General features: G+C 61.6%; 1 protein-coding gene across 1 annotated transcript; it reads right to left on the reverse strand.

Moving 5' to 3' along the window:
• Nucleotides 1–321: 321 nt before the first annotated feature.
• RNPEP (arginyl aminopeptidase) lies at nt 322–8,418 on the reverse strand. Its single transcript, XM_023941885.2, has 11 exons — nt 8,007–8,418; nt 7,519–7,659; nt 5,788–5,936; nt 5,128–5,244; nt 4,776–5,011; nt 3,844–3,957; nt 3,522–3,634; nt 3,105–3,213; nt 2,288–2,512; nt 1,589–1,731; nt 322–589 (listed from the first exon to the last, which is right to left on the reverse strand). Exons 1-11 carry the CDS (start codon nt 8,400–8,402, stop codon nt 425–427), a joined length of 1,908 nt encoding a protein of 635 aa, XP_023797653.2. The 5' UTR covers nt 8,403–8,418; the 3' UTR covers nt 322–424.
• Nucleotides 8,419–10,166: the final 1,748 nt, after the last annotated feature.

Genomic DNA, 10,166 nt, shown 5'->3' on the forward strand with positions numbered 1-10,166 from the left:
GGTGGAGAAGCAATCCCCAACTCCTCTGGTGCAGCAGCTCAGGGCATTGGGGCCAGGAGGTCCCAGCCTTGCCACACTGCATCAGTTCTCCCTGTCCCCACTGTGACACAGGACCTGTGACAGCTGGGCAGAGCCTAGCAAGGAGCTGGATCAGAGCCAGGAGCTGCTCCAGCCCTGCAGGCACTAAGGCCAAGCCCCCCATCCCTCCAGTGCCAGCATGGGGAGAAGCCAGCAGCACCCCAAGTGCCCAGAGCAGGGCTGGCAGTGGGGTAGGGAGGTACTCTGAGGTGGCCCATGGCTCACTGGGAACAGGAAGAACACTGAGAAAAAAATCACACATTTTAATAAGGAAATGTGCAGTGAGAGGGAGGCACTGAGGTCCTGCCAGCAGAACAGTGGCAGAAGGAGCAGAGCCCAGGTTGCCTCAGGCCTCAGCCCCCCCCAAGCCCAGGATCTTCTTGACATAGTTCTGGACGTTGACGTGGAGCTGGGGGGCTGTAGCAGAGAAGATCTCCATGGCCAGGGCCCGGGTGGCCTCAGAGCCACCCCACATGGCACGGTACAGGGGCAGTGTGTACTTCTGCTTGCCCTGCAGGGAGACAGAGCAGTTATGGCCCAGGTTCTGCCCCAGGCCCAGGGGTGACACCCCACATTCCCCTCCCCATCCCCCAGGATGCCTCCAGCATCAGCCTGCTCTTAGCGAGGCACAGAGCACATGGCAATGGGACCAGACAAAGAATGTTGCCATGGGCAGCCCCTGGCACCACAGCACCTGGAGAGGGGAGAACACCTGCACCTTGGAGAAGGAGCAGACCCTGAGAAGTTCATGAAGTTCAGCAAGGCCAAGTGCAGGGTCCTGCACCTGGGTCAGGATGGGCTGGATGGAGGGGTGGAGAGCAGCCCTTCAGAGAAGGACTTGGGTGACAAATTGGGTGTGACCTGGCCCTGTGCTCTCCCAGCCTGGAAAGCCAGCTGTGTCAGAGGCTCATCCCCAGCAGTGTGGGCAGCAGGTGAACAATTCTGCCCTCTCATAACTCCCAGCACTGGAGCACTGCATCCAGCTCTGGAGTCTACAGCAGCACAAGACACATGGACAGAGCAGGTCCAGACGAGTCCATGGAGCTGTTCCAAGGGCTGGAGCCCCTCTGCTCTGGGGCCATGCTGGGAGAGATGGGGGTGTTCACCTGGAGAAGAGAAGGCTCCAGGGAGAGCTCAGAGCCCCTTTCAGTGCCATGTGACCTTGGAGTGACAGGACAATGGGGAATGGCTTCCCATTGCCAGACAGCAGGATTCAATGGGACATTGAAAAGAAATTCTTCCTGTGAGGGTGGGGAGGCCCTGGCACATCCCTGGATGCGTCCAAGGCCAGGTTGGATGGGGCTTGGAGCAGCCTGATCTAGTGGAAGGTGTCCCTGCCCATGGCATGGGGTGGAATAAGATGAGCTTTAAGGTCCCTTCCAAGCCAAACCATCCTGTGGGACTGTCAGAAGCAAGGGCAAACCCCTGTCTCTCTGGCACTGAAGGCCTTGTGCCCTTCTCTCCCCACTGGCATGCTGCTGGGCACTGCCACCACTGCCCAGGGACAAACCTGGCTGTGCAGGAAGTCCTTGACTTTGCTGTACTCAGCCTCCAGGTTGTTCTTGAGGACAATCTGACACCAGCGCAGTCGCAGCTCAGCGTTCTGGGCCTTGGAGATCTTGGGGTACATCTTGCTCAGCCTTTCCACATTGCCTGTGAGAGGAGAGCGGTCACAATCCCCCATGAGGCTCTGACCCAGCTCCCAGGGAACCCTGAGTCCATCCCAGCTGTGCTGCAAATTCTCTGGGATCCTCCTAGCTTTGGGTCAGTCCTAGCCCTTGCCCAAGCACCCCCCACCCCCAGCTCTGGAGCCCCCCAGGCTCTTGCTGGCTCTGGGCAGGATGGTGCCCATGTTGGGTATTCCAGGCTGGGCAGCCCTGCAGGGCCATGTGCTGGTGGCTTGGGGTGCCAGTACAAAGTGGGGGGAGATTCCTCAGCAAAGAGGGCAAGGAGAGTTGTGGTGACACAGGGACACGACAGCCCAGCAGAGCCAGCCTGGGGACAGCAGAACTGCACACGTCCCCACAAATGGAGGAACATGCTTACCCTGGCTCTCCATCCCCCACCACACCAACTGAGGCTTCCCTGGAACCAGCAGCCACAGAGCAGCTGGAGAGGACACCCCTGTGTGTCCCCTGATGTGCCTTCACATCCCCAGTACCTCACCCTGTGTCTCCTCTGGGCACCAGAGCCCTGGGAGTTCACTCACCTTCAGGCAGGGGGGATTTCTGCAGGACCTGATCCAGGAAATAGACCAGCTGGTATGTCCTCCAGCCCATGATGTCCACGGCTTCAATCGCCTCCATGTTCAAACCATCAGCTGCCCAGAGCTCTGCCAGCTCATCCGCTGGCCTCATCAGCTGCTGCCCCGGTGACAGGTCAGGCAGGTAGGGGGGCCAGCCTGGCACGTTCAGCCAGCGGTCAAATTCAAACCCTGCAGCGAGGCAGGAGGGAGGGAGAGCTGGGAACAGATCCCTGAGCCCCATACCAGGTGCTGCTGCTCAGACCCCCCACTGCCTTCCCCCAGGGCCACCAAACCTGCCTGAGGACAGTGACCACCGCAAACTAATGGGGTGAGGCCATCAGACACATGGCTTCAGGGTGTGCTTGTGGGTATCAGCCCCAGCACCACCAGTGGGATGAGCTGGCTCCAGCACGGAAAGCTCTTGCCAAAGCAAGGCTGCGCCAAGTGCAGAGTGCTGGCTGGGCCTGATCCCAGTGCTCACCAGACTCACCAGGCTGAGTCATGGACACCCCATGAAACAGCACCCAACAGCAGAGCAAGGACTGGGTTTGAATGGAAAAAAATCAGGCTGAGCTGGCACATGCCTAAGGCTGGGCCTGATCCCAGCTGGCCACTGCCATCCATGGCTCCTCTGACAGAGCTGGGCTGGCAGCAACAGCAACTCCAGTAAAACACACAAACCCACGAGCACAGGCTCTGGGGGACGTGGGCAGCAATGACACCCACGGGTGCGGGGCTGTGACGTGGCACAGCTCCCTGGCCAGGATGACGCTGTGCTGACCTGGGATGGTGTCCACGCCTTTCTCCTTCAGGTCCGGGAAGTACTCCAGGAAGAACCCGAGCGTGTCATCTGCAGTGATGCTCTGGAACTTGAACCGGTTCACGTAGGCCTGTGGGGACAGATGGGGCTGATGCCAGACACTCACCCCAGCAGTGCTGCCCAGCCCTCTGTGTGCTCCACCTCATGGGGGAACCCATTCCAGCACCCTGCATCCCCAGGGATACCCCTCAACATTCCCAGCACCTGCTGCTAGCACAAGGCTAGGCTCTGCCTTCATCTTTATTCCCCTATTCACATTCCCGTTTCCCACCTCTTCTTCCTCTCCCCAGCCACCCTCTCAGCCTGTCCTTCCCAGGGTCCTGCTGTGCCCTGGCCTCCTGCTGTGGCATTTTGGATGACTTTGCAGCTCACACCCACCTGGAGGAAGGCATCAAACTTGCTCTGGTTGCCCACAAGATGGGCCAAGTAGCTAACGAAGCAGTATCCCTTCTCATAGGGTGTTTCGTTGTACGTGTCATCTGGATTGACACCTAGAAAAAGGCAAAACCCTCAGAAATCTCTGCCCACCTGCAAAACAACACAGCCCTCACGTGCACCAAGATCTGTGCTGGGCACAGCCTATCCCATCCCTCCCGGGTCCCATCACCCATGCTGGTGTTACTGGCAGCCATGGAACAGCCCAGCTCGCCCCAGCTCCCCCGTGAGCACCCCACTGCCCCGAGCCCAGGAACACCCTGACCTGGCTCGATCACCACCCGCAGCTTGTTGAGCGGGTGATCCTCCCCGGTGGCGTCCATGTGCTGGCGCAGGAGGGCCCTTCCCGTGGCAGCCTCCAGGCAGGTGTAGGGCAAACCTGGGCAGAGACAAGAGGAGGCATTCGGGGAGCCCGGCCAGACCCCTGTGCACTGCGGGCACTGCGGGCACTGAGGGCACAGTGGGCACTGAGGGCACTGAGGGCACTTTGAGCACTGTGGGCACTGCAGGCACTGCAGGCACTGGGACGGAACAGCATCAGTGCATGAGCTGGGAGAGCAGGACACTCACACACAGGAGCTGGGATGGCAGAGCTGCAGGGAGCCACGGGGCAACCCAGCCCCAGGCAGCGAGAGATTTGAGCCACTTCAATTTGTGTGGATACAGCAAATTGTCCTGGGAGAACACGAGATTCTGGACACGACTGTCCAGGGGGGAGCTCAGGACTGGTATCAGCTCCACAGGAGGATGGGGAAGGTGAGGCAAGGACACAGTGCCCATATTCCTGCCAGGGGCTGCAGGAATTTTTGCTCCATCTCAGAGCAAAGGCCACCAGAAATCACAGACTGGTTTGGACTGGAAGGGACATTAAAGATCACCTCGTTTCACCCTCTGCCATGGGCAGGACACCTTCCACTAGAGCAGGTGGCTCCAAGCCCCATCCAACCTGGCCTTGGACCCTTCCAGGGATACGACATCCACAGCTTCTCTGGGTCACCCAGGGCCTCCCCAAACTCACAATATCTCATCTAAACCTTCTCAGTTTACACAGGGCCTTGCAGCTGCTGCCCTTCACCTCTCCTGAGATGCAGCGCAGGCTCTGTCCCCAGTGGCACTTGGAGGGACGTGCTGAGCTGTGGGACACAGAGCCCAGCCCCACAAGGGCTCAGCACCCCACAGCCAGGCACGGCCACGCACCGTAGACCTCGGTGGAGATGCGCCTCTGGGCGTACATGGTGAAGCCCTCGTTCAGCCAGAACTCGCCCCACGTGGCATTGGTGACCAAGTTGCCAAACCAGCTGTGGGAGATCTCATGGATGATGACGTCCACCAAGGAGCGGTCCCCGGCCAGCAGGCACGGCGTGACGAAGGTGAGGCAGGGGTTCTCCATGCCACCAAAGGGGAAGGAGGGCGGCATGAACAGGATGTCATACCTGCCAGGGAAGGCCGGGCTCAGACCCCACTCCTCCTGAAGACGGGGCTGGGGACAGAAGGAAACTCTCTCCCTGTCCCTGGGGAACCAGATCCTTCAGGAACTTTCCAGCCATACCTGCCCCAAACATAAGGTCCAAAGAGTTTCTCTCCAACCTCCAGGAACTCCTCAATCACCCCATCATACTCCTTCTTGGCAGCCTCGATCAGGCAGGGCTCGGCCCAGACACGGCTCCTGGCCAAGTGCAGAGAAAAGGAATTTCAACCATTAGGGGACTTTCACCTTGTTGCTTCATCAGACAGAAATTGCACAGGTTTATTTCAAAGGAAAATAAAACCCTGCTAATAAAGGCATCTAAAGAGGCCAATAGTGCAAATTGATATGATTTCTTTCCTTGTGTGAATGTCAAAGGGCTTTTATATGGCTGCAGTGGCAGCCAAGAACTCAAGAAAGCACCAGCCTGTGAGGAAAAGTGGGATGCTCCAAGCACGGGAACCCACCACCCTCGTTCTCGTGCAGGGTGACATGAGCAGAGCCAGGGACCCTCCTGAAGGTGAGGGAACACAGCATCAAGGCTCCTTCTCTCTCTCCAGTTTGAGAAGGACCCTCACCCCGTGAGCCCATGATCTGGTGACAGAGACAAGGACTGACTGTGCCATGTTTATGGCCAGTACCTCTGCTCTCCAGAGCCCCACGGAGCAGGGAGAGGCAGGAGGTGGCTGCCACAGGAGCTTCACCATGAAGCTCCCACAGCTCTGGAGCCCTCCTGAGCTTTACCTTGGGCCAACATCAGCAGACACGATGTCCCCAACAACCAGAGCGATCAGGTAGGAGGGGATTGGCTGGGACATCTTGAATACAAAGGTGTTATCCTTCTGCTTCTCCCAGCTCGTGGCACTCATCACAGCTGTGAAGCCCTCAGGGACCTGAACATGAGAGTAAAACCATCCATTAGATCCACAGCATACACAATGGGAGGCCAGCTAAGCCAGCTGGGATGCCACAGTGTCCGATGGCAAATGCATGCCAGCCTGAAGACGCTGGGGTTGTGGGCACTGCAGGCTTTGGGGAGCAGAGCAGGAACACCCTGAGCTCACACTTGGGATCCCAGCTGCATCCCTGCAGCACTGGGGTACCTGGAACTGCCCCAGGTGCTCCTGGAGCTACCAGGAGACAAGGAAATGCTGGAGCTGCAGGTGTGGAAGGGCAGACGATGCAGATCCTTCAGCTGCTGGCTCCCCTCCCAGTTCTTGCACAACAACTCATTCTTCCTGTTCCCAAGCAAGCGTAGAACCCATGGCAAATCCACCAGCTTGGGCTGAGCCCAGGGAAATTGATCCAGTGTCCCCTACCCCAAACAGGGGGTGAGCCCCATGGTGCACAGGGAATACGGTTTCCTTGGTACAGAGCATCACACCAGAGCGCAGCAACAGCCCCATCCCACGCTCACCCTGTGGCACCAGAGGGCTCTGCCCTGGGAGAGCAAACTAAATCAATCCTGGTGCCACTGGCACTGGCTTGGTGTCACACCATTAAGCAGTTCCCCTTGCCCACAGCAGGCCAGCACGCTGCAGTGGCCCAGGGCCAGCGGCACCACATGCCTACAGGCAGGCAAGGAGGGAATCTGGATTTAATGCCATCTTTGGGGATGCTGCTCCTTCCTGGAAGTTTGGCAGCTCCAGAACTGCCACCAGGACCCAGCATGGCCCAGCACCATCACCCTCCTCCAGCTGCTTTCCCCCAAACTCAGCTCTTTCTGTGACAAATGCCAGGAGCTCTGGGCAGGACAGCCAGGCCAGTGCATGCATCCACCCCTGGGCAGCAGCACTGCAGCTGGGGAGAGGCAGGAGCACCCTGGGGCTGCTTGTCTTCATCCAAAAGGGCACATAAGAGAAAAAGAGCCCAAGTACAGAGTGATTTCTCAGCTGGGGCCTGAGGAGGTGGGTTTGAAGCAGAGCCCCTGCTGTAATGTCCCAGTGCTTTGGCACATTCCCTGCAAGGACCCAACAGCTCAGAACAGATGAACCTGGAAGGGACATTAGAGATCATCTTGTCTCACAACCTGCCATGGCAGGGACACCTTCCACTAGCCCAGGTTGCTCCAAGCCCCATCAAACCTGGCCTTGGTCACTTCCAGGGATGGGGCAGCCACAGCTGCTCTGGGCACCCTGTGCCAGGGCATCTCCACCCTCACAGCCAAGAATTCCTTCCCATTATCCCATTTATCCCTGTCCTCTGGCAGTTTGGAGCCATTCCCCCTTGCCCTGGCACTCCAGATCCTTGTCCCAGGTCCCTCCCCAGCTCTCTTGGAGCCCCTTTAGGCACTGAAAGGGGCTCTCAGGTCTCCTTGGAGCCTTCTCTTCTCCAGGTGAGCATCCCGAGCTCTTCCAGCCTGGCTCCAGAGCAGAGGTGCTCTAGCCCTTGGATCATCTCCATGGCCTCCTCTGGACTTTCTTCCCCAGCAAACTTTGCACTCAGGGAGGGTTTTGCTCCTGGGGCTCCACTTACCTTCACAGTGGCTGAATAGGTGAACTTGACTGAAGGGGTGTCGAAGCAGGGGAAGAAGGACCTGTTGAGCACAGCCTGGCCCTGTGTGTACATGTAGGGCTTCTGCTTCCCCGCCGTCTGCTCAGGGGACAGCCAGCACACCTGGGGAGGGACCAGGACCCCAGTGAGAGGCGGCTCGACCACAGCTGCTCCTTGTGGGAGCTGGAAAGGGGCTCCTCACCCGGGGGTGCTTTGCCCACGCCAGGCCTGGTGTCCCCTGCACCACCCCCCAGCTCCACACGGGTCTGGCGGCCCCCAGTCCACACCCAGTGTCCTCCCAGTCCGTACATCCTACCGGGCTCGGCGTCCCTTCCATCCACCTGGTCACCCCTCGGGCTTGGTATTTCCTCGACCCACCCTGCTTACCCCGGGCCCGGTGTTCCCCGGTGTCCTCCCACCCCCTACACCCCCCTCCCGGGCCCGGTGTTCCCCGGTGTCCCACCGCTCACCCCGGGCCCCTCGCCCGCCTCGTAGTCGATGAGGAGGGTGAGCAGCTGCCCGGCACGGGGGGCCTGGGGCAGGGCGATGTGCAGGGCGCTGCCGTAGCTGGCGAAGGGCCGGCTCTCCACGGGCAGCGCCTGCCCGGCCGCGTCCCCGGGCCCGCCCGGCGGCGGCAGGAGCGCGGCTCGGCTCACGGCCAGCGCGGGGTGCGCGTCCAGCCTCAGCTCCGCTCCGGCCCGCTCGCACCGCAGCTCCAGCCGCGCTCGGCCCCGCAGCCGCCCCGGGCCCGCGGCCGAGAAGGACACGCTCAGCTCCAGGTGCAGGTGCCGCAGCGACCACGGGCCCGCGCTGCTGGCAGAGGCCGCGTCCCGCACCGGGGCCGGGTCCCGCACCGGGGCCGCCATCGCCGCGCCGGGAGCGGGAGCGGGGCCGGGCCGGGCCGGGAGCGGGGCCGGGCCGGGGCGGGGCGGGAGCAGGAGCGGGGCCGGGCCGGGCCGGGAGCGGGGAGGAAGCGGGGCCGGGCCGGGAGCGGGGCCGGGGCGGGGCGGGGCGGAGCGGGGCCGGGGCGGGAGCAGGAGCGGGGCCGGGAGCGGGAGGCGGGTCCCGTCCGGGGGCGGGCGCGGGGCGGTCCCGGGAGATGGGAAAGGAGAGACGGGGAATCCACTGGTGGGGGATGGATTAGGAGATCCCTCGGGGTTCCACGAGTGGGAGATGGAGAGAAATCTGTGTGTGGGATCCGTCGGGGATCTGTGGGCGGGGAATGGGGGAATCGATAAGGTGGATCCATGGGTGGGGGATCCGTGAGCGGGGGATGGAGGGGACATGCGGTGGGACCCATGTCACGGGGATGTAGGGGGATCTATGAGGGACCTATGGGGGTTCCAGAGAGAATTCAGGAGAAGAGGGGAATCTATGGGTTGGGCAGAATCAAGAGAGATCTGGGGGAAATGAGGAATTCGTTGGGGCAAGGGATCTAGGAGCATCTATGGGCGGGGATCCATGTGGGGTGGGGCGGGGGCGGCAGAATCCAGAGGATGGGAATCCATGGATCGAGGGAATTCATGGAGGACAGGAGGGTCTATAGGGTTCCAAAATGCATTGCAGGGTTCATGTCAGGCTCCACGGACAGAGGAGGGGAGGGGGGGACCCAGCACAGGCGTCCCTGGGAAGATCCAGAGGGAACTTGAGGAAGGATATAGATACAGATCCATGGGAAGGTCAGGTTCGGGCGGGTGTGTCCAGGGGTCGGAGATCCATGTGGGATCTGGAGAAATATACGGGGGATCCAGAGGGGGTCAAGATCCATGGGGAGGAGATCCAAAGCTGGGGGTGAGGTGGGACAAGGTCTATCAGGGGAGTCAGGGAGGGATAGAGGGAGAGATCCATGGCGGGGGATCTGGGGAAGAGGGGGCTGGGGGTGAATGGGGCCGGATCAATAAGAAATTCGCTGCGGTGTTCATGGGGGATCCTGAGGGGTGCTTGGAGAAGACAATGTCAGGATCCATGGAGAGGGGATGGAGGGATGGTCCACCGGGAGGACTCGTGGGGACATCCGGGGAGAATCGAGGAGGGATATGGAGAGGGATCCATGGGGGATCCACGGGGTCAGAGCAGCCATGTGGGATCCATGAGAAATCCGAGGAGGGGACGTTCCGTGGGGGACTGGGGGGGATCCATGGGGTTTCCCCGGCTCAGGCTCCGTTGCCGGCTCCAGGCGCCGAGCAGCACCGGGCTGGGGGGGCCGCTCCCAGGGACCGAGCGGGGAGGGGCAGCCCCGCACCGGCATCTCCGGGCCGGGGGTCGGGGGCCGGGGGCCGGGAGACCGGAGACCAGGGCGGGCACCCCGGGCGGCCGGAGCGGCGGGGCCGGGCCGGGCCTGCGCGACTCCTCCCCCGGCCCGGCCCGGCCCGGCCCGGCCCGGCCCCGCCGGCTCCCCGGCCGCGCTGTCACTCCGCGAGCGGCGGCGGCCGCGGGACGGGGCGCAGCGAGCGGTGAGCGGGGCTCCGGGATCGGGACCGTGGGACACTTCCCGTGGGAGCGGGGAGACTCGGGACACACGCCGGTGGGAGCGGGGATAATGGGGGACATCCTGCGGGGATACCCCGGTGGAGACCGGCTCTGATGCCGGAACACCCCGACAGGGACCGGCGGTGACGCTCGGGGACACA

This window comes from Cyanistes caeruleus, chromosome 24 (assembly GCF_971803275.1).
Source record: "Cyanistes caeruleus chromosome 24, bCyaCae1.hap1.1, whole genome shotgun sequence".
Classification (NCBI taxonomy): domain Eukaryota; kingdom Metazoa; phylum Chordata; class Aves; order Passeriformes; family Paridae; genus Cyanistes; species Cyanistes caeruleus.